Source organism: Apteryx rowi, unplaced genomic scaffold (assembly GCF_003343035.1).
Source record: "Apteryx rowi isolate R43461 unplaced genomic scaffold, aptRow1 scaffold_7, whole genome shotgun sequence".
NCBI classification, from domain to species: Eukaryota; Metazoa; Chordata; class Aves; order Apterygiformes; family Apterygidae; genus Apteryx; species Apteryx rowi.
In genome coordinates, this window is record NW_020450982.1 from 5,579,738 (window position 1) to 5,603,812 (window position 24,075).

Here is a 24,075-nt window from a genome sequence, read left to right on the forward strand (position 1 = left end):
GTGTGTGCTTTTTTGTGAAAATTTTATGCATGAAGAGAAGGAGTTAATGTTTTCCAAATGACGGATTGTGTTAATAAAGCAAAAGGTGATACTGCCCTGCGAAATAGTGGCCCCATAGAGATGGTGTGCATAAATGAGGATATAATGAACATGTACGTCAAGAATGCTACAAACACTAGGGCTGAAGCACAACTGAGGAACCTGCTGGAAAGAAGTCTGTCATTTTAGCTGTTCCTTCATTTTTGTGTTTTGAAGTTATAAAGGATAGTTTTCACCATAACGGAGGCAGCAGGCTGCAACAAAATAATTTAAAGGCTAATTTCCCCTTGACACTCTTTCTGTCCATTGACTTCTTAATTTTCCTAAATAAAAATGTGTTGTGTCCACTGTGGAGGTAACTCGTAGATTCAGTTCAAGACTTTTGAAAGCCTTCCATCTTTTTACCTGCTATATGCCTGCTGTACTACTGTTGATTTCCACTTTTCTTACCATGGCAATAAGAATACCTAAGTTTTAATTTAGGAAGTCTCAGTGCGAGTATCCAGAGCCTAGATGTCTTAGGGCACTACTGTTTCCAAAGGTTTCCAGATATGCCAGCATGTAGCTGGTGAGTCCTTTTCATCATTGGCCAGTTATTTTGGAAAGTTATTGGTGGAGAGATAAAAGCTGAATTGAGCTGTTCATGGTAAAAACAATTAAAATTAATGGGGATGGGGGGAAGGTGCTACCTTATAGCAATTTGAGGCTACTGCCAGAAGTGTGCTGCGCATGTGTGACAGTCAAGGGCAGTTGCAGTGCCTGCAGGTGAAAGATGGCAGGGCCATGTACTTGCAAAGGCTGAACTGATTTCAAAGTGCAACTTTGCTGGTCAAAACTGTTTATCCCTGCTTGCTGCAGGCTGGGTAGAGCATTAGTATGGAGAGTTAAATGAAGTTATGCGAAGGAAGGCAATTACTGAGCCTCGAAAGCTTTCCTTGCAGGTAGGCACTGACTTAAACATGAGCTTTGTCTCTAAAAGTACATGGTGTTTTCTTATTTACACTTAAAGTTAACATTCATTCTGAAAGTTCTGGGATGTTTGGGCTTCTAAATCTAATATGAGGAAGGACAGCTAGACAAAATTTGTGCCAATATGGATCCAGGTAGAGTGAAATAAGTGTACGAGAACCCATTCTTAGCAGTCTTGCTCACTACCTTAAATAACGTCCCCCTAACTGCCGCTGTGGTTGGCCTAGGTAGAATYCCAGGCCAATGTCTCTAAAGAGGTAACTTTGTGATCCGCTTGGATAGTAAGACCCAGAATAGGTCTTAACATAAAAATGGTCAGTTGAGGTTAACTGTTACCAGAATGTACGAAGCAAATGTTTTGCTGTTACTTGATCGTGTTGTGCTTACTTGCTAAGCTGAGATTTTTACCAGTTATATTTATTTATGTTTTTGGAGTCTCTTTTATTAATGTAGCTACTTCACTGCCGAACAGCAGCATCTTTTTACGCACTGCTGGGTCACTTCTAGCTTCATTTTGAAATGAGAGGTTATCCTTTTTTTTTTACTAGAAATGGAAATGTTGTACCGTATGGTTTGTACTTCCAGAAAATTCTTCTGGACTTTAATTTGTATTTGATTTTTGGCTGGTTTGCAAGGATATATGATTCAATTGATTCAGTCACATTTTTAATTGAAAACATACTTTTTCCATGTATACAAACTATGTATCATTTGCGTGCGGGGAAGAGCTCATGGGAGTGCGTTTGAGAACTCTTATCTGCACCTGGGCATAGAAGTTTAGCAAATGATCTGTGTATCCGTTGTGTATTTGTTTCTTTTTATAAACGTACGTCAGAGGTCTGAATACAAATAAAGTGTGCTATGCAGGCTAATTAAATCAATGCCTCTGTAGAAGAACTTAGTTTCTGGAACTGCTCTTGTAAATCTCAGATATAAACAAAAACCTAGTTATTTTTATATCGTTTCGCTCTGCCTCATGTACGTGATTCTGGGAGCTGGAGAGTTATATGTTTATGCTTTTATTTTTATAGCAGAATATTTGTGTGGCTGGATTTTTATTGAAGCATAATTCCTGGTTTCCTTAAAGCTGAGCAATGCTACTGTACAGTGGAAGCATACATTAATTGCAGAGTAACTGTAAAAGGTGGTTCATTTTGAAGCTGTCGAGGCTGCAGAATCGTTTTCAAGGGTTTCTGCATTAAGAATTGCTTGCCACTTTTGTAGAAATTGCTGCTTCAGCCACTGAAAGTAAATGGGAAGCTTTTCCTGAAAGAAGGATGTACAAAGACCAGCATTTAGGCCGTGGGATCTTGCTGTCCCTCCTTCTGCTGCCCTATCTACCTGTGGATGATGCAGGTACCACTACTTGTATTCTGTTTCCTTTCACCTGCGTGCTGAGATGAACAATATCCAGAGGCTCTGTTTAAGCTGAAGTTGGCTTTAGTTTGTTCTTTCTTGATTTGTTTATAGTTTCCTCACGGGCTGTAAACGGATTGTGCTAGTTCCTTTAAAATGCAGAACAAYGAGACAGTACCTGTGTTAGGGGTTTAGAACCTAAATGGATGATACAGTTATGGATATGGGCCTTGCTTGCATTAAATCTGATATTCCAGCTCTTTGAAGTAAACCTATCTTCTGGTGAATTCCTATATAAATATAAAATCTACTTTTTGTTAGGAGTGCAGCTTCCTTGGTTAGAACAATCAGGCCCACTTCTCATGTTAAAGTGCCACAACTCCTTTTTATTTTTAATAGCAAAATATATTGGGAGCTGAGTCAGAAGCATGGGATTTTTCAGAAGCGAACATAACACTAGTCTCTTAAAGCTTCCTGTTCGTTTGTTGCTCATTGCTTCTTAACTCTCTTTGATTTAATACTGTTCTCTGCAAAAGCAGCCATTGTAGACTCGGCCCTTTTTATATTACTAATACAGTCTAGAGAGTCAGCACAGGTCTTTATAGTTASAGATTGTTCCTAATACATTTTTTCTTTACAAGCTAAGGGCAGGACTGTACATGAATCTCTGTTATTGTATTTGTGCTTTGTACTCATGTACTTGTTGACTGTTTTACAAGCCAGTAACGTAGTAGCCACAGGMTRGGAAGCTTGCCCAGAAATCTGGCATATTTAATTAGTGCTAGTAAACAAGCAGAGTTTCAAATTTAATTTTTCCTTCTTTAATTCCTTATAAACCTCAAGCCATTTAAAACTTAATTTTGACACTAGTTTCGTTTATGCAGTTGGATAATACTGAAGCAGTCCACARCCACAGACAGGGAATAGTCCCAGTCTCTTCCAAGCAAGAAGGGAATATGAGTTGTTTTGTTTTAATAGTATCTGAGGTTGTCATAAAATTGTAAACGATAATTTTCAGGTCATCCAATACACATTTTCTTTTTGTTATGCTAAGTGTTTCAAGATGAGGAAATTGTCCTGCCATGGGTTTTGCCTTGTAAAGGAAGAGGATTGGATTTGTTGCCACTCTGGTCTTTGTGGAGAGGGTTGTTCTAAAAGCATGTTACAGAGGCATCTGAATTTTGTTATTCGCCATGGCCAGTTTATTGCCTCTAGCCAGTGATGTCTAAATCACTACCACAAATGGCATACTCAACAGAGGGCTCRGTTGCCGTCTTCTCCTTTTGCTTTTCAATCCCAGCTTGTGATCAGCAGTGAAAATGATTCTGTACTACTGCTTTCATTATTAGAGACCATTAAAGTCTGGATTAATAACATTTCTCCTATCAATTTCATTGCTGAAGCCAAGCTATGTCTGCAAACCAGTAGTGTGCCAATGTCCCCTTATCACAGCCATAAGATGCTCGTTTTAGCCAAAAACTGGGCTTTGCAATTGCAGCTGCAAAAAAAAAAATATATATATATATATATGTGTGTGTGTGTGTATATCAGTATTTAAATTGTGAAAAAACACTGATGAGCAGTGTCTTATTAGCTGTCAGGACAACTTTTCCTTCAAGGATGTTTTTTTTAAATGAACAATGACTGTCTCTTGTATTTATCACAAAGGCAGCTCCCTCCCAACCCACCTTCTGTATTAAGTGCATTAGCACGYGCTGGGATGTGCAGAACAACGCTCTTGTTTGCACAAAGTTTCTCATTCAGCAGTAGCCATCCAGGAGAAGGAAGCTAACTTACTGCTCAAAATACTGCCTCACTGCATTGAATTTGCCAGCATTTTCTTCTGTCCACTGTGATCACTGTGCAAAAAGGAAAAAAGTCCTCCTACCCAGCCTTAAGCTGTTATTCAGATCCTATTAATTGGTGAAAGATGAGAAAGATTTTTAGAAATCCAACCCTGTCCTTAACATGTGGTGTATATTTATGTTTATGTTCAGCTGGGGTTTAATGTTGTAGTGCTCCAACTTTACGTCCTCCTGAAAGCATTTTAGGTGTAAGCTTACTTTATTATAGTAAGTAATATGATGCAGCAACTTCTGTTATAGCTATTAAAAAATCTGGAAATTTTAAATCATGAGTAATCTAGTTTAACCAGAAACTAATCCAGTGTGGTTCTAACCGCTGTAATTACTTGTTTAAAAAATGTAAATTTGGACCTTGGGTGGATGTTTTACCCTTCTTGTGGTAACAATAGATTTTCCTGAGTGGAATGGTGTTTTTTTGTTTTTTTGTGKGGKTTTTTTTTTCTGATGCTCATGTTCATCATCCCATGGTATTTCTGATGGTGTTTTGTAAAATGCCAGTTAGCTGTTAAAATAGTTACTCATAAAGTTCTTTTGAGCTGAAAGGACGAGTTTTGTGCAGTTGATTTCTGTCTGATTTCAACTCTCCTTTGGTTTTAAATTCAGCTGTCACTCTACAAAAAGAATGCTGTATTTTTTAATTGCAAGTCTTTGTTTTAATGAAGTTCCTATCTGACTGTCAAAGTATTTGTTGACGAGTTAAATAGTATCATTTCCTTTGAAACTAGAAAGAAATACAAATATCCTGTTATTTCTTACRTGATGTTCATATCACTCAGGGGATTTCTTCCCTGCAGAATTGGGCTATATTCTACTGCTGGCGTTTTCCCTAGCCCTGATGGCTGTCTGTGCTCAGAAATCTTATGGCTCAGGGTTGATGTTGTCCTAAATCCAGACTAGCATGTATCTGTGGATGTGTCTGAATACATTGGCTGAGTCACTGCTTCAGCTTACCCAAGCCAGGAAACCCCTCTGTTTTTTTGTAGGGAAGCAGCATTCATCACGTCTAGCTGCTTATATCTTACTGTAGTTTCCCCTAAAATGTATTTTTCTTATATGTGGACCAGTCTGTGTCCTGGCCACAACAGCCAGGCTCCTTCTGCATTGGTGGTGGAGTCTAGTTCCGTACCCACTTTCTTTTAATTTCTGRCTGAGATGAAGCTGTTTTCATTAACTGATTAAATATCTGACATTTATAGTTGTCTGTTAAGATCTTGTCAGGATGAAGCATGCTCACTGTGTTACCAAATGCTAAAATGTCTGCATTTAAAGCGGAGTTGAGGTGTGAATAGGTATGACTGTAAAACCTTGTCATGAATCAAGTGAGACAGAAGCAGTAGGTTCCAGGGGGAAATCAAAAGGAAACACAGGTCAAAGCATCAGTCTAGGAAGCTACAGAACCTCAAGGAGCAGGAGGTAAGAATAATTCACTTACTGTAGATGAAGGAAATGAGTGTTGCCAGATTTACTGCAGAGGACATCCTACTTGGGCTGGATTTAGGTAGTTTTCAGTAATTTAAAATACAACACTTGAATTTTTCCCTTCTTTGGATTCAAAGCTCATGTCGTCTTTCTTGTTTTCTAGACTCTAAGTGTTGGGGGGAGCCGGACGCTGCTTTGTCTGTCCAACACAAAACATGCATTGCTGAATAATGCTTAAGATGTAAAAACTGGGTGTGCTCTTTTCTTGTCGGTCTGTCTGTCTTGTTCTCTCTGTCTGTTCTTTCTACTGACTCTAATAGTTTGCTGTCAGTCTCTTGTCATATTGTTCTTGGGTTCCGTGAAATTTAACTGTGGAAAGAGATAGAAATATAATGCAATGAAGTTTGCATGCATTGCCTTTTAGTTTGTTTTTTAAAAGGAGAATGCTGGCTGACTTTTACAAAGATGATGGTTTGAATGCATATATCTTCTAAACAAAGACTCAGAGACATGCATCTTCTGTCAGAGGAGCCCATTTGCTTTTCAGTTGAAGATCCTACCAGAGGAAAGTGAGTGATCAGGTATGGCCCGTGCACAGTAACAGGTTGCAAGGGAGATTTTTAATTCTGATAAACTGATGATGCAGAAGAAGGTGGCTTTCATGAGGTACCTGGAAGGTTTTTCACAATGGGAAATCTAAAGGTATGTGTGACAGCTATGGTTTGTCCTGCTTCTGGGCGCTGCCCTGTGGAAGGGAAAAGCTTTTTTCCACCTTGGCTTTTCCGCTTCTGATTTTACTTGCAATTGGGGGTAGGGTGGGGTGAGGGGTTCTTTTTGCCTGTGTGTTTCAGTAGCCTGAAGGTAGGCAATGACCTTAAATCCCTGAATTTTGCAGATCACGGATTATAAATTCTAGCCACTAGTAAAATCCACCTCACCTGGGAGGCACGAAATGTCTTTTGAGCCTTATTCAGCAAGGCTCTGAGCAGTGAGTTGCACTGTTCTGGGTACTGTTTTGTTTGTCTTTGAGTCTAGGCCAGTGACATAAAGAAATTGTGGCAGCTTTGCTGTGTTTAAGCTATATATTGCTAGTGACCTACAGCTTTGACCCAGTATTTAGTTTCACTGTTTCCCATGCATTTACTGTAATTATTTGATTTAAGAAAATATATCATATGTCTACTGCTTAGCCCTTTGGGAACTGGCGTAGGAGGGATCAGCAGGAGCTGCTGTTCTTCGGTAGCCTCTGTACTATTCTCCAGCTTCAGCTGTTTGCTTAAAACTTGTTCTTCTTATGTGTTGTCATCCTTTCAGCCCTGGCGATTTTAGGGAACTGTTATTTACTAATGTGAATTTCCATTAAGCAGGAAGCAAAATGAGCTGAAATTTGGAAATTATTAAGCTTACCAGGTGCAGACTTTTAGCTCTTTTTCCTTGTTTAACAAAGAAAGCATTTCCCAAAGCTTGATTAAATCTCTTAAATCATAGTTTAGCCCAGCATAAGACAAATAAGCTCAAATACCAGATCTGAACCAGTGGCTAAGCCATGTCCTGTTCTGTTGGAATTGAATCAGTTATAGTGTACAATAAACTCTTTTATTGTCATCCTGGCCTTAACTGTAGCATAAGATGATTACATTGAATGCATATAATAATAAAGCTTACACTTTGTATATACTTCTTTAAATATTTTGGCRAACTACAGAAAGAACTTTTACGTGCAAGGCTTGATTAATTCTTTTCCTCTGTATATAGAACAAGTAGCTGCCAGAGCTCAAGGGTAAAACCTATTAATAATGTCTCTCCCACAATTCCMTCCCTCTTTTACAGTGTATTCTGTTCATGCTGAACTCTGTACTCATCATTTTGGTCTCTCTCTGTTTCTTTCCCAGTTTCTACATGGCAACTTGGGGTGTTCTGGCAGAGTTGCATCTAGCAGAAAAGTATCTTCTATAAAAGATTTGCACAAACTGTGTGTTTCAGTGGAGGGCAGGGAAATAGAAAAAAGGTAGGGTGGTTGCGGGGAGCCCTGGTTCCGGCGTTACTTCCTATAGTTGTTAGATTATATAGTTGTAGTTGGTATAGTTGGTATGGCAGGGAAGACCTTAGATCCAAGTGTAGGGAAATGCCTTCCCCAGCAGCTGTGTCCAGCATGCTCTGAGGGATGCACATGCAGCCAGCAACACAGCCGTGCATCTGCTGGGGAGCGTTCCTCTGATTTGGGCATGGGTAAAGTATTATTGCTATTCTCATTTGTTTTTTATATGGGGAAACTGAAGCGGGGCAAAGAAAAACAGTTTGTATAAGGTCATGGGATGAGTTGGCAGCACAGCCATCAGAACTCCTAAGCCATTCAGCTTCGAAGTCGGGGAGATGGTAATGTTAAAGCACAAGGTCAGTGTTAAGATAACGACTGTTTTGTACAGGAGCTCACACTGGATCATTATRAACCGTTTTTGACCTGAAACAAGTATTAATCCTGTGTACTGAGTGCTAACCTATACTCTTTGTACTAAAGTGGTTTCATCTTTGGCTATCAATGAAAGAAGGTTCCTTTACCAAAAAGTTTTCAGCATATTTTTGTCAGGAACAGGTTCATAATTTTTGTTAGGTCTCGTGGATATATTACAAATGTAATACAAAAAAAAGGCATGCGGTGAAGGTTTTAATTAGAAAAATTTATTATTCAGAAGACTTTCAAGCAGCTTAGCTCATTAGATCAATACAATTTTTTGATTTGAAAAGTGCTTCCCACTCCTGATGCAGTGTCTCTTCAGAAGTAACAGCCCAAAGGATGGAATATTGTGTTCTCCTTAGGTAGCTATCAGACACGTCTCCTGGCAGTTGACTGGGCATCTGATGTTAGAGTTGAGCTGTGAATGTGACATGTCCTCCCTTTGCAGGTCCTCAAGGGACCAAAGTCTGTCTTTCCCTCTTGTCCAAGATTGTTACAAAATTGGGGGAGGAGAAACAGGGAGAGCCTGGGGTGCCTCTGAGCTTGGAAACAGAGGTGAGGGTCATGGGGCCTGTGGCACATTTTGTAGCACAAGTGGTAGTAGCCTATGCCTTCTTCAGATCCATCTTGGGGAAGTGCATTTCTGCCAGACTATGCCCCTTTTCCCTCTATCCAGCTCTCTTATGCCACTGAAGTATTATTCCTCATACCGTGAACAGAACCAGTTTTGCCACTCGAGATACTGCACCATCTAATTAACCTTTATTCATTTCTCCTTTAAAGTCCAGCAGAAAACGGGTGACTGAGCAAAATTTTGCAGGATGGCCCAGAAATTGTCGAAGTTGTGCTGTGCACTGTCTACAGCTACTGCTCTTCAGCCCAGAGGTGGCAGCATTTCACTGGTGGGCAAAGTGGGCCTTGGATGCAGTAGGGATATTCATTTTGCTAAGTGCTTTGGGATCTTTTTGGCCAAAAGCACTGTGTAAAATTAAGGTCATAAGGTGTCTGGGATTTTGAAGAGCCAACATAACAGTGGTCTTTCATTATTAGTGAGTTTACAGCCAAGAACTGTCCTGTAAATGAGCAATGTGATTTAGAGATTTTTTTTTTTCTTTAAAAGTAGGAATGCTTGAGACATTAAAGGTGGTCTGGCAGCTTTTGCTATAAGACTTCTTTTAGTGTTGATCTGTATACTGGTTTTATATCAGCATGAGAACACCGCYGCCGTGCAGACAATCAAGGGTCGGYGCTATGCATTGGATTAGACGGTACACTTCTTCATGTAAGACTACAGTACATACGGAGAATGTGGTAGCCTAGCTGTGCAGACTGTATGAGCTATGTGTGRTTTAATTAGAAAAGAAATGAGTGTGGAATGCATAGTTTGCACTTAGTGTGCTTTTATTTTTTTAGAGGTATGGGGATGGGGGGAGGATGAACTAATGTGAGGGCGGACATAATTCGCATATCAGTTCAGAAGCCAGATTAATCATTGTATTTATGATTGGTTTTTCACTGTGTCAGTGCTTGGATTAGAGTAYGGATAGCCTCAGGTCTTTGAGCTTTTTTAAAGACCTTCATATTTTTCATCAGCAGCTGTATGAAGTTAAAGGGAAAGAGGCCCTGGGATTTCTCTTTCTCAGCTAGTTTATTTGGGAGGTGGTGAGGTTAATGTGGCAATATCCCATGCTTAGTAGAGAGGCTTTTTGGCTTTAAGCATTGTGTGTGCTCCCTTCAGATTTATGATTTTGACCCTAGTCTGGCATTATCACATTGTCAGTGGGAGTGCGGGGCCGRTTTGAACCTCCAGCTCTTGGCGGTAATCTCTCTTAATTAGTTTACAGTTGAAACAATTGTCCGTCTTTTTGCCTTTAAACAGGGGAAGTTTGCTCTATCAGTGGTTGATTTCCCTGAGGGAGGAAATCCTGAGAGAGGTTATCGGGAAGAAAAAGTTCAGGGCTCCCCTTTCAAAGTAATGCCATGTATGAAGCATGCATCAATCCTGTTAATACTGCTTATTATTTCAYGATGGCGTGTGAGGAATTACACCCACCAACCTTTCTAAGGACTCTTGCAGACCTTTATGCACCCTCATCCYGCATCAGGGTTTTCTGGAATTATGTGCTAATAAAAGCTAATTTTACACATTAAATTACATTCTTGGAAATTGCTCTTTTAATTGCTGATCTTTCCCTGACTTCTCAACAGATCTCTGAGCCTCCTCATTGTTGACTTTCTGCCAGGGAGCCCTCCATGCCTCATCATTAGGGCTAAAATCTGCCATCGCTTACCATAACACACAGAGCTTGCAACTGGGAGCAGCCCCTTCCTTTGCATGTGAGCACACACAATAATAGCCGCTATAATGGCAGAGCCGATGGGAGTTTTGCCGTGTGTTTTAATGACTCGTGCTTGATTACATTTGCTAGATTGAGCCGAAGTTCATTTAGTAATTGGTATGATTCGGCGAGAGGGTTCACATTTGACATTCCTAGCTCATTAAAGARCTCCAACAATGGCCATTACAACTTTCATCTCTATAGCAATCCTCTCAGATATATATCCAGTCATTTTCTTTTGATAAACTACCCAATCCAGCATTCATTAACACTTAACCGTCTGCAGCTGGCCCCTCCTAGTACCTTCTCTGTTGCTTTGATGATATAATTAAAAGCATTCTGTATTATCTTCCTCAGACCGGTAAGTCTAGGTGCATCAGCTCTCAGCACATGCACTGTTTGTTATTTGATTCTCTCTGTATCAGCCGTTCCTTGTGACTGGCTCATTTTTCATATGTTGTAAAGATTAGCTGATGGAGAGAGAGATCAGAGGCATGAGAAGAGTGTGGCTTTCAATATTGGTATCCAGATGCTCTTTTGAAATGGTGATGGAGTTTGTTGTTATCTATTAGATTACTTGCCTCCTTTTCTTTTACCTGAAGATAAACTGGCTTAAGCACTAGTCACTGAAAATTAGTGTCATCTTTAGTGGCTTGTTATGATAGAGTACTCTTATCAGTCTGGTTTAGGGTGGCTATTCTCTCCTTGAGCCTGGTTTACAGAAGTCACAGCTTTGTTTATGCATGTGCCCAAACTTGCCTGTTTGACCTTTGAAGCTGTGATTATAATATTAATCTGTGGGACTGTTTGGTTGCAAATCACTTAGGTGGTCTGTATTTCAAAGGATTTTCATTGTGGGACCTCCCTCCTGTCCAGCGTGATGATGTTACTGTTTGTATATGCAGCGCTGAAAGCTAACGTAGAGGGGTGTTTCGGTACATCTCCTTGCCTGGCTGTACTTTTGTGATGGAGCTGCAAGAAGGATCGCACTGTGCCACTGTCTGTCGACTTTCACTGCTTTTGTGTAAAGTTGTTATAAAGTTGCTTAGCTACAGTAAAATTGTATCTGTATGCAAATATTATACAAACCTCAGCTAGCAAGTCCTCAGGACCCTGCCCTGGAGCTAAATAGTGTTATTCCAGCTTGCAGGTGGAAAGCCTGCATATATGAAAGCCACGCAGACAACTGGCAGCGGAACCAGCGTTTTTTGAGGAGTTCCTGTTTTATGCTTTTCATGCCTTGCCTTGTGTTTAAGGGTGGCAGGGGGAGGTGTTACGGATCTTGAAGAGGGAGGGAAAGCCTGGTGGCATTCTGGCACTAAAAAAGCTGTGTCCTGTTGGTCATCTTCAAGCTAAGAATTGTTTTCTTTCCTCACTTTTCCCTCTCCTTCCTGCTCTGTTTCCTTTTCCGTTTCAGTTTTTTTATGCCTCTTTCCTTCTTACATTGTTTTATTAATTTTTCCTACTTTCCTGCCTGCTCCATTTCTTTTCATTTTTCCACCCACTACAGTAAATTTATATATTAATTAATATACACAATATAATAAACAAATACCAGGCAGCACTTTTTTCTTGGAGAAATTATGAAAATTCTCCATCCCTTACAAATACACAAAATGTTGAAACCATCCTCAGGATACAGAGCAGGAGGGAGTCTACTGACTTCCAAATGCAAGGCCTCATTATAACTAGTGGAGTCCTCATCCTCTTTGCATAGGAAACATTGCTATTTGGGCTGGCTTCCACAGCAACATCTGGGTCACTGATAACATCAGTACTGGAGCATTGCTAGGTGAGCTCATGTTTTGTTAATGAAGTAATCTACTAAAAGCCTATATATCATTTTTGAGTACAATGTACTTTACTGCAAGTGTTATACTATTATTATAAGAACTTTCCTTTGCAAGTGGGACTTAAGGAGATTGTCCCTGTAGTTAATAATATGCCTAGCTTGAATTGAATGACCTGCTTGAGAAATGCCATCTATATTATAAAATTTTACCACTTAAATACTTTGGTAGTTCAATTCAGTAATCAAGAGGAATACACTGAAAATGGCTTGCTAGAACTCCTGATATTCTCAGTAGCTTTGGTGTTGATAAATATTTCAGTAGGCTAGTATTGGTTTACTAAATATACATATTAGCTCCAGACCTTGTGAGTGATCCCTCTACTGAGCTAACAAAATAATGAAAGTAAAAGTAAATGAAAGTGATCTTGATCACAAACATCTGACTTTATCACATCCTGGAGTAAGAGAGCAGAGATTGGATGGAATATTCTGACAATATAGCTTGTTCAAACTTCATTATGAAATTCAGGCATCAAAGGAGAAAAACTAAAAATACAGGCAATTTCAGGTGTGAATTGAAATTTTTTTTTTCTCCTTAATAACCTTCCCTGGAGATCACAAGTCTAATTACAGGTATCTCAAACAGCCCAGTGTAGTCCCAGTTTGCCTTTTTTGTTTTGTTTTGTTTTTATCTACAAGCTAAATACTTCAGTAGCTTTTCTCCCCTGAGAGATAGTGGAGGGCGTTCAGACATCCAGAACACTCTAAAATAATCACAGAATCACAGAATCACAGAATCGCTGAGGTTGGAAGGGACCTCTGGAGATCATCTAGTCCAACCCCCCTGCTCAAGCAGGGTCACCTAGAGCACATTGCACAGGATCGCATCCAGGTGTGTTTTGAATATCTCCAGAGAAGCAGACTCCACCACCTCTCGGGGCAACCTGTTCCAGTGCTCTGTCACCCTCACAGTGAAAAAGTTTTTCCTCATGTTCAGATGGAAGTGTCTGTGTTTCAGTTTGTGCCCGTTGCCTCGCGTCCTGTCGCTCGGCACCACTGAAAAGAGTCTGGTCCCATCCTCTTGACACCCTCCCTTCAGATACTTGTACACGTTGATAAGATCTCCTCTCAGCCTTCTCTTCTCCAGGCTAAACAGGCCCAGCTCTCTCAGTCTTTCCTCATAAGAGAGATGCTCCAGTCCCCTAATCATCTTTGTGGCCCTTCGCTGGACTTGCTCCAGTAGTGCCACATCCCTCTTGTACTGGGGAGCCCAGAACTGGACACAGTACTCCAGATGTGGCCTCAGCAGGGCTGAGTAGAGGGGGAGAATCACCTCCCTCGACCTGCTGGCAACACTCTTCCTGATGCACCCCAGGATACCATTGGCCTTCTTGGCCACAAGGGCACATTGCTGCCTCATGCTTAACTTGGTGTCCACCAGCACTCCCAGGTCCTTCTCCGCAGAGCTGCTTTCCAGCAGGTCAACCCCCAACCTGTACTGGTGCATGGGGTTATTCCTCCCCAGGTGCAGGACCCTGCACTTCCCTTTGTTGAACTTCATGAGGTTCCTCTCYGCCCACCTCTCCAGCCTGTCCAGGTCTCTCTGAATGGCAGCACAGCCCTCTGGYGTATCGGCCACTCCTCCCAGTTTTGTATCCTCAGCAAACTTGCTGAGGGTGCACTCTGTGCCTTCATCCAGGTCATTGATGAAGAAGTTGAACAAGACTGGACCCAGTACTGACCCCTGGGGGACACCGCTAGCTACAGGCCTCCAACTAGACTCTGTGCCACTGATCACAACTCTCTGAGCTCTGCCRTTCAGCCAGTTCTCAATCCACCTCACTGTCCACTCATCTAACCCACACTTCCTGAGCTTGTCTATGAGGATGCTATGGGAGACAGTGTCAAAAGCCTTGCTGAAGTCTAGGTTAATGTTACAGGTGTGTGGAAGGGAAAGCAGTATTGGCATAAAATATCAGGCTTCTTTGAGATAGGTTGCATATAGGTTTTCCACTATATCCCAAGAGCAGAAAATGCACAAAAGGAAGTGATCAATGAGTCTTTCTGCTTTAGAGCTTTGCTCTTAACAGAGATTTGAAGCTATTAGAGGCTTCTGAGTTACTGAAATACTAACATGCCRCTGGTCTGATAGGTACGACTTCCTTATTTGAAGGCTATTTGGCTAATGATGAGAGAGAGTTTCGCTGACTTTGTCCTTCTTACTGGGCTGACTAGGCAAATGCTCTGTAATTGAGCTGCGGCAGTTGTTTCCAATGTGTAGTATAGAAAAAGGGGGRCAGAGACCATCTCCAATCCCTATCCCCCTCCAGGAAGCGTTGGAAAAAATACAGTAGTGGTGGTGTGTTTGCTAGTGGAACATGCACAGCCTTGCATATTAGGGCAGGCACTTAGCCAGAAGCTTTGAATTATTGTACCCTGACATTACCCGCTGTAACTTTTAGCACTCTGGGCCCATTACTTTGGCTTCCTGCCCAGCAATGTGCAATTTCCACTTAAAAAAAATAAGAAGATGTAGCAGGAGTAATGACTCCTTGGAGGAGGTATTTTCTTTTGCAACAAATCAACCCAGAGCCAGCAGGTGTAAGTTTATAGACGCAGTCCAATAATGGCAGCCTGCACCGTTCTCCTCTCTGTTAATCCAGCAATAGATGGACAGGACTAGATCTATCTTTGTAAACTTTTCACTGCCCACTGACTTAATTGCAAAGTCAAGCTTTTAAAAATGGTCATGCAAAATTCCATTGTGACTTTCCGTTTTTTTCTTTTCCAGGCACCCTAGAATGCACGTCAGAACAGGGCTAATGGATGCCCATCTCTACTGTCTGAAGAAATATGTGGTAGACTTCCTTGTAGAAAACAGGTAAGACACCTGGCAAAACATGAGGTAGCAGCAGGTGTTTGTGCAAACATATGGTTCATACCATAGCTTTTAAAGGAAAATTTGTTTCATTAAATCAGCTCGCATAAAATAGAAATGTAAAAGAAACCAGTTCTTAAAACACTGTAACTTCACTGAAAAGAATGTCAAACATTACATCCGAGTTTCTTATTCAGATTTTTTTTTTAAATCTAATAACAGCCTTTTTAAAAATCTAATAACAGCAAAAAGTGAAAGCTAAAATTTTTGCGTCTTTTCTGCATCCCTTGTTTTCCTAATGTATCTGTCCTTGGCTGCTCATTTCAGCAGGGCTCCCCCATTGTTAGAGCTGTGAATACATTTCTGACCTTTGATTTCCCCTACCACAGTCTGTTTTGGCCTTTGAAATCACCTTTTCTCTCCCCCTTCACACCCACCACCACTGCAGGTGGGCTATCTCTGTAGCATCCTATGTTTTTAGCTTGTGGTGTTCCTCTCTAAAAACTCTGAGACCACCCACTGAGAGTAAGAAAAACATCCATTTATGGAAGCAGAGAAGGATCTTAGCTATAATATTTCATGAAACAGACAAAAAAAAAAAAAAACTGTTTGTCTTTAAAAAACAAACAAGTGAACAACCCCCTCACAGTATGTAGTTTGGTTTTGGAATGACTTCTAGTTCTTAGACTTTTTGTAGCTGTCTCCTGACCACTGTACATATTGAATGTTCACGGAGTTTTCAGCAGTATTTCTCCCATTTTAAGTAAGATGAAAGATAAAGGGTCGACTAAGTGTTGTGTTCAAAGTGCTTTTCCTTAGCAGATAAACTGGCATGTAAGAAAACACTGAGGGAGGAAAAAAGGAATTTCTGGTAGTCTTAATCATATACAATTCTGGTGATGCAAGTTTTCAGCTGGATACATGATTGAAGGATGGCTTCTGAGATAAGGTTCTTTGAGTGAGTTAAAGTTAAGTGGAAAATCTGTGTTAACCCCCAGGACAATTTCTTACCATGCGTAAGAGTAGAGCTTATCCACTGCTGTGACTGGCATGTGGAGGCATTGTACAAGTCATTTTAGTTTTAGTTCCCATTTGTGTATAGGAGCATGTTTGAAAGGTGAGAAAGCTCCAGGAGCAGCAGATAATTTAAATATGGAGCAGGTCCTTTATTCAGGAGAAAGTCAGTGGCATTTTCAGTCCTTATAGATCATATGGTAGTGTGAAGTAGTGTTTACTCCTTTCTTTTGTCATAATATAACATGTAGAGCTCATTTCTTGACATCCCAGCCATCTAGTTTTGTTGGGATTAGACATTTCTGAAATATTACACATTTCACACATTCAGTTCTCTTTCCCCAGTACTTCATGCTGTCTTGAATTTAGATCATTAGGTCTGTGGGACAAGGACAGTCTTTGTTAGACATGTCACAGTGCATGACACAATGAAGCCACTAAGCATAAATAGTGGTAATTTCAGATTTCAAGGCTTTATGCTATTTCCATTGAAACTGAAGAGATCTTTGGCTTTGTCAGTAGCAAGATTTTATCTTATATTAACCAAGGCCAGCAGAGTGAAATTCTGCTTTACACTTCTAGAGTTGTTCCCAGGGCTCTTTAGAAAGTCTGACTTTTTGCAAGTATGACCAGGACTTTTTCCTTTCTATAGAGATCATTCTCTAGCTTCACTATTTTCACAGAACTGTTCTTATTTTCTGTGACACTTCTATTATAAGTACATAATTATAGCAGCTAGGCAACATTTCTATGACCTGATAGCAACATTTGGATTGCTAGTGGCAGGTAGCTGCTTCATTCTCTTTTTTATATACGTGCTTATTATTCAGTCAGTTGAGAGAAAGAGTCAGTTGCAAGCAGTGTGCTTTACTGGCAAATCTGGGGAATGGGACTTTTGCCATGAAGAATAACGTGGGCTTTCAGGCTTCTGGCATTGGTGGGCATTCGCAGCTTGTTTTTCTTCTCCGAGGAAGGGGAGGATGGAGCATACTCAAAGATCTTTCCATGTTTGGCAGCAATATACCAAGACTTCTGAAAGACCCTGTGGAATATTTTTGCCTCAAAAGTACTGACATCTACATAATTGTTTGGGTTTAAAGTTTTTTTGTAATACTTTGTTTTTTGGTCCAGAGAGAACCTTCAGTAAGATTTTTGCCTCTCTGCAATCCCGCACCAGGACTGGAGAAGCTCAGATGCCTTGTTTAAGTTGTGTGTGTTTAAAACTAACAGCAGGGATTGAAGTGAACAGTGAAGCTCTTGTACGATGCCAGGAAGTACTGACACAGTGTACTTCCTCWATATTACAATATTTACATTGTGTTAATATTTTAACAGTGGGGTTGATGGCAGGCAGAACACCTTTTTTTTTCATTGTTTGTAGCTCAGTGAAGCATTTACATTTTTTCAAATTTTATTTTGACGTACGAGAGCAGAAAAATGTTGCCCAGCAGTAAAAATATCAGATACTACACCTAGCTTTAGCTCACCATTTTGCAGAGGAAAATTATGATTACTTCCAGGTCAAAGAATTGCATGAAAACTAATGTGGTGATGTACCTAGGATCTGTTGTTCAAGATGGGATACCCAGTGTAATCCTCAGCATAGCTCTAAAGCTGTGGTTAAATGGCAAGAACAAGCTCACCCCCCATGAATGTAGTTTGTATATGTACCTGTATGAGTAAACTGTATTCCTCCACTTTGATTAAATCAATGTATGAACTGTATGYGAAGTCTAAATTCACTAGTGACTAATGTGAAAGCAGGAAAAAAAATAGCAAAAGTTTAGCTATTTAACATTTTGTCAAGTGTATGTGTTTTCCCTTAGGATTTGGGACAACTTTGTAATATGACTTCTCTGGAAAAAGGCTYAACCCAAGGTTCAGGTCCAGAGTGGAGTCATGATACACAGGTTTCTGACTTGCTCTGTGATACAGCACAAATCTCTTCATTTTTTTTTTTATGTGCTTGTTTCCTCCTCTGGGTGGGTTTATTTGGAGAATAAACAATATTTGTAAAGTAACACTGAGATTCTACTACAGAGGATGTTAGGAGAGGTCAAAATATTATTCAGTAGTCCATAACACAGTTCATAATATTTTAATATAGTTTATGAACTGTTTTAACAAGACTGAATAATAGGTTCTCCTGCCTGAAGTTTTATTGCACTATAGCAAACCAAACAAGTTCTTGAGTTTTAAAAGGCAGAGATCTGTAGTGTGTTTGAATTAAAATCAGAGGAAATGGTCTGTGTATCAGAACCCCCTCAAAAATGTATGTCCAGACAAAAATAAAACATATGCTATCCTTAATATTGTTTAAACCTGGGGTATTTATTTTTGGGGGGAATGAAGCTGCTTGTTCTTTCCTCTCCTATGGGGAAAAAAATGCATTATGGCAGTTAAATCCCCATCTCCATTTATCTCTCATCTACTAGTTCAGTGCTGAATCTTAGTGAAATCAGTCCTCAAGCATATGACAGTCCTACCATGCCTGAATCTCCCGTAGTCAAAGGCACGTGGTTTCAAACTGACTTTGGGAGCATTTGAAGAAATTATTGCCTCCAGCTATTTGTTATTCCCTTCAGCAGGAATTTACCCCTTCCCCTTCTCTCCACACTCCTTCATCACTGCGATGGACTGATTATCTCAATGCTACCTAAACAGCTTCAAGGCACAGTCAGACTGCTCAGGTTAAACTGCACACTGGCAGTGTCCGTCTTTGCCCTGGGGGCAGCAGGAGTGCTCGGAGCTCGCAGGCGCCGTCCGTCCCTGGGGCTGCGGTGAATACCTGGCACTGACGGCTTCTGGACCTGTGCCCACCAGATTCACGAGAGGCCACAGGACCATACCCTACTACCCACCAAATTTATCCCTTCTTAACGTGGACTTTGACCTAAATGTAAACAAGGAACAGCTTGTTTGTACTCCTTTTTCTGATGATTATAACTGTCCACAGAGATTTTYTCTGCAAAGACCTTTTGTTCGTCCCCAGGTTCCTTTCTGCATTGGTGAGGTTAGAGTTACTGAGGTTGGTCTTGGTTTGGCTGTCACGGTGAGTCTGCCAGATTGTATCACATCTTTGTGCAGAGCTGGTATGAGGTGGGTTAGTTAAAAATTTGTTCTCCCTGTACTCAGGCAAGAGCTTTTCTTTCCTAAACACTTCCTTTCTCAGAATAAAGCTAACCTGAGATTCTTGCATGCAGTGGTAGGTGCTATGCTTTGTAGAGTGGGGACAGACAGACAAGGACTGGCCATGTGTTAGAGGCAGGAACTACCCTGCCAGGGCAGGGATAGTTGAAGGTGAACACCTGGACCACATGATGAACRGCACAATATTGCTTTTCTTGAAAAGATCATTATGCGGGCCAAGCCAGCAGGCTGTAGACAGAAGCAGAGGCTGTAGCTGGCTGGGGGCACGGCTCCACCCCACAGCTGGCGGGCCTCACCCCCCCGGGGCCCTGGGGTGGCAGCCAGCACGGTAGCCAGTCCCTTTTTTGGCACTCTCCTGAGTGYTAGGTTGGAATCCTGCCTTGTTGCTGCATTCACGGCAGATGGAAGAAGAGAGTCCTTATTCCCTTTTCCCTTGTGAACTTCATCTGCAGTGGAGGGCAGGATCTGGGCCCGTGCTTTGTATGTGCTCACAGTTTGCTTGCTAACAATCCCGGCAACGCTACTAGCAGAAAAAATGTGATAAAATGAAAACACATAGTAATTTGTGTTCTGTTTTTCCAGAAAGATTAAGCTCTAGCCTGGTGAAATAAAAGATACCTGATTTAGTCCAGGAAAGGGGAGAAATATAAAAGAACTCCTCCCCCTGTAAAGTCTTAACACTGAAAATCCAAACTTGCTCTGAAAATTTACACTTAGAAGTGTTGTGGTGGGTTTCTGTCTATGTAAGCTCTCTGTATGCATAAAAGTAGGTATGTAATATGCATTTATAATACATATTGAGCCTGCTTAAATCAAAGAAGTGTRTGGTCCCACTTAAAAGTTCCCTCCCAAAATCACTTCTGTCAAATTTCATCAGTGCAGAGATTTTTTTCCCAAAAAAGGTATTTTCCATAACTGTACAGGTCATTATTGATATGCTAATGAAACCTTAGTTACAGGTTGAATGCACAAAGCTACATTTAAAAGTACCAAATTAGCAAAGTTAAATACTCAGCAGTTAGGAAGTGCAACAATCGAGGCTTCCTGTGCCCCGTTTTGCTGCTGTGTGCGCCGCACATTATGGTACAGTCTCCAGTTACACGATTCTGTGCCATTTTTCCTCTGTGACCATTGCCTCACTTGGTGCATGAGTTGCTCAGTGAAGGGGTTACTGTTTAATACTTTTCATTGATGATGGTTGTTCCAAAGTGACACTAATCAAATAAAAAACAYGCAATCGGTGGCAATTTGCAGAAGTTACATTTATATTCCTCATTCAGCAGCATCTACAAACTCGTCTGACAGAAGCAATGGGGGYGGGGGGAATCCAGTTCTTTGGGCATCATTCATTTGCCTTAAATATCAGGAGTTCTTTTCTCCTCTTGTAGCCCTCTGCCTTGTACATTTAACACACACATGTTCTAACAAATGAGGCAGGCATTCTTCTGCCTCATTACACAACCCTGATTCATCCCCAGGGCATAGTCCATCTTTGCATTGGGTGAAGAAGAGATCAGGAAGGGGAGAAAAAYAGGTGAATGTGTTTTTAAGGATTGTGTCATAATGAGTATACAAAAGGATGTCTTAATTAAGGTTGTATAGGCAACATAATTCTAGCTTTTTTTAATGTGAGCACCTGAATTGTTATCCTGATGTTCATTTAAAACTGCACGTGTATGTGTGTGACATTCTTCGCATTAATCAGTGAGGCTGAGACCTAAGTTTCTCACACAAGCCGCTGTGATTCCAGCTAATGGAGTAGCTGTTATCAGCATAGATTTATCACCTTTTAGGTCAGCCAACAGAAGGAGATGCGATGCTCTAAACTTCAAAGAAAATCCTGCTCAGTCTCTGTAACCTTGGCCTGGAGTGTACTCTGTTACTCTCTGGAGCTGTGCATAAGCAGTCCAATTACCTTGCAGGAAGAAAGAGAGAATGGAGTATGCCCAACATAGAAGGGCTCAAAAATTTAGCTGCAAAACAAACAAGTCTCTTTTAAGCATGTGCAAACAGTAGTTTTTCAGACTTAGTTTGATGTAGTAGGGGTACTTTTTATGAGTTTACAAATCTAACGCCCTGACGAAAAGATGACCTTGTGCCAAATTGCAAGCATGGAAGTGCAAGAGTTTTTCAGCAGAGCAATTGAAATATTTTTAACATGGACAAAACAAAGTATTTTTCCATAATTTTGTTCTTGGAGATAGCTGAGACATTTTTGATGAAGCTATCCAAAAAAAAAATCAGCTTGAGGCAAACACCTGGCATGGGTAATTTCGGCCAAAACAGTTAAAATTTGGCAAAGTTTATGAACAGATGAAAACAGAGCCTTATAATAGGAAATGCTGGGCAATTTATCTATAGGCACCCCAACTGCACCACCTCTGAAAGCTCTTCACCTGAATTTTTCTGAAAGCAGATGCATTGTGTATTTGCTCAGATGTTATGACTTTGCTGTTATACACCAGAGTGGTAATTGCAAGGTAAAATCTTCGTTGTGTTTGATTCTTAACGCATTTTTCAAATCACTGTTTTGCTCTGAATCTAGTGCTTTTGAATTTCTGGATGAGGAAATGCCGCTGTTTCCAATGTATAGTCACCTGGGATTTGGGCAGCTCTGTTTTGTGGCCAGAAAGAGTGATTTGTGATACTGGAAGGGCAAATTAGAACCGTCATGAAAGGCAAGAATGATAAACAGCAGCACTGTGGTCTCTTTGAAAGGTCTGACTAAGCATTCCTAGTGCTCGCTTGCCACCTGGGGAATAGCTCTCCCTGTGGAGCCTTCCTCCCCCCGGGTGCAGTCACAGGAGGCTGAGCTAGGGCTAAGGAAACAGATCCGCTCTTCTCCAGTTTATTCAGCAYTGGGGGCCTGCCTGCCAGAACTCACCAGTAGAGAGACTCTTCTCTGAACTGAGCACATTTGCAGCAAATTTTATACCCAAAGTCAGTGTGATTTGTGTGCAAAGTTAAACATTGTGTTTTGAACTGCTGAAATAAACTGGAACAAACCATATGAGGTCATAGAGCTCTGCCTTTCCAAAGTGCTTCAGCTGCAATCCCAGAGCAAGCGTCTGCCTTCTCAGCTCCCTCCGTCATGTCCAAAAAGCCTCAGATGGGCCAGCGCTAGAAGGGGAGAACAGGGTTTGCAGTCTCAGTGCTCTGTGTTCTGAAATCTGTGRCCTTGAGAAGAGCTGGCATGGAGACACCCTTCTTCTCCCCGAAAAATGATAGGGACAGTGTAAGGAAGGCAGGGATCTTTGAAAATTGAAGATGTGACTGACTCACTGTGAAGCTCCTGCTTGGATGACTGTGTGCTATGCTGTACACAAAGGCCCCTGCAGGTTTATATTAAGGTGCTGCCCAGACTAAACCAGTGCATTTTTTTTCTTTTTCCCCTCTAAATGCCTTTTTATCATTCAGGCTGTCACCTGTGTTTCCTGGCAAAGGCTGCTGGCTGGGGGAGGTCTGGCAGAGCTGAACACCCAGCTTGGTGGTCTTTGTATGGCTGCCTGAAAGATGGCTTAAAACAGAACCTGCTCTGTGAATACCTGCGAGTTAACATGTGTCAGCCGTGTGGCTGGAAGGTTTCTCCTTTGCTGTAAAGAGAGATTTTATAATGAATACTTTCCTTGTGATTAAAATGGGTAAATAAACAAATAGCTCCTGCAGGAAGTATACTGTGTGAAGACAGAGCAAATAGATTGTAGCTCTCCAAATAAGGAAAAGCAAGAAAGCCAGCTACTCCTTAGTGCATTTAATCTATTAGAATGTGAAATGGCAATTTATCTTTCCCATTTCCTTTCCTCGTCAAACATATTCAGCTGTTTGAGCTTTCTCTGTTCTGTACTAGAAATGCCAAGACTTGAAACTTGTTGATGTCCTCCTCCCCCAGAGGATCATTACCATCATCATCTTTCCATGGTACCAATCCAGCTCACTCCTGAAACCTTAAAATCCAGTGATCCAAACTAGATTTAAACAAATTATGCTGTTCAGCAAATCACTTCTGTAATAAATAGAATTCCTTTTTCTGTTAGTGGACTACCTGGAGCAGATGTATCTTTGGATGTGCTAAAATGAGCTGGTTTAACTTTATAAATAATTGCAAATCTTCCTTTGTGAGACCACAATATGCTGTATTGGCTATGAGCCTGAGATACTTAAGCATGCTTGGTCGCAAGTAGCACAGTATTCCGTGCATGCAAACTGATCCTAATGCACGTTTTTGTGAAGGTAATCTTAAAATTTGTCCTCTGGCAGTGACCTGCAGTATCTGATAATGATCCTTTGGGTTCCCTTTGGAAAGTGAATATATGAAGGTTGTGAAAATGGCCACTAACATCTCAGTGCATTGTTCGGGAGGGATATCTGGCAGTCTTCCGTCCAACTCCCTGCTCAAAGCAAGGCTAACTGTCAAGTTGTGCAAGGTTTTTTCAAGKTGAGTTTTGAAAATCTCCAAGGATTGAGACTGTCTCCAAGGTCTGGAGACTCTCTGGGCCCTGTCCTAGGGCTGCAGCCATCACTGTAAAAAGTTTTATGTCCCAACTGGAATTTCTCTTGTTGCAGCTTGTGTCCATTATCTGTTGCCCTTTTGCTGTGCACCTCTGAGAAAAGTCTGGCTGTCTTCTATATTGCTTCCCTTGAGGTAGTGGAAAACTGTAATCAGATCCCCCTGTACCCTTCTCTTCTCCAGGCTGAACAAACCCAGCTCCCTCAGCTTGTCCTCATGCATCATGTGCTCCTGGCCCTCTTGGTGACCTTAGTGGACTGTCCCTGATCTGACAGTAAACATTAAAAATTGT

The 24,075-nt window shown here is 41.0% G+C and overlaps 1 protein-coding gene across 2 annotated transcripts in view; it reads left to right on the forward strand.

The window, feature by feature from the left end:
• EIF2B3 (eukaryotic translation initiation factor 2B subunit gamma) overlaps positions 1 to 24,075 on the forward strand; it is a 103,148-nt gene that overhangs the window by 38,127 nt on the left and 40,946 nt on the right. For both annotated transcript variants that reach the window (XM_026086683.1, XM_026086684.1), the window contains one exon: positions 15,026 to 15,115. In XM_026086683.1, the coding sequence (XP_025942468.1) occupies positions 15,026 to 15,115 (90 nt within the window). The remainder of the gene's footprint in view (positions 1 to 15,025; positions 15,116 to 24,075) is intronic.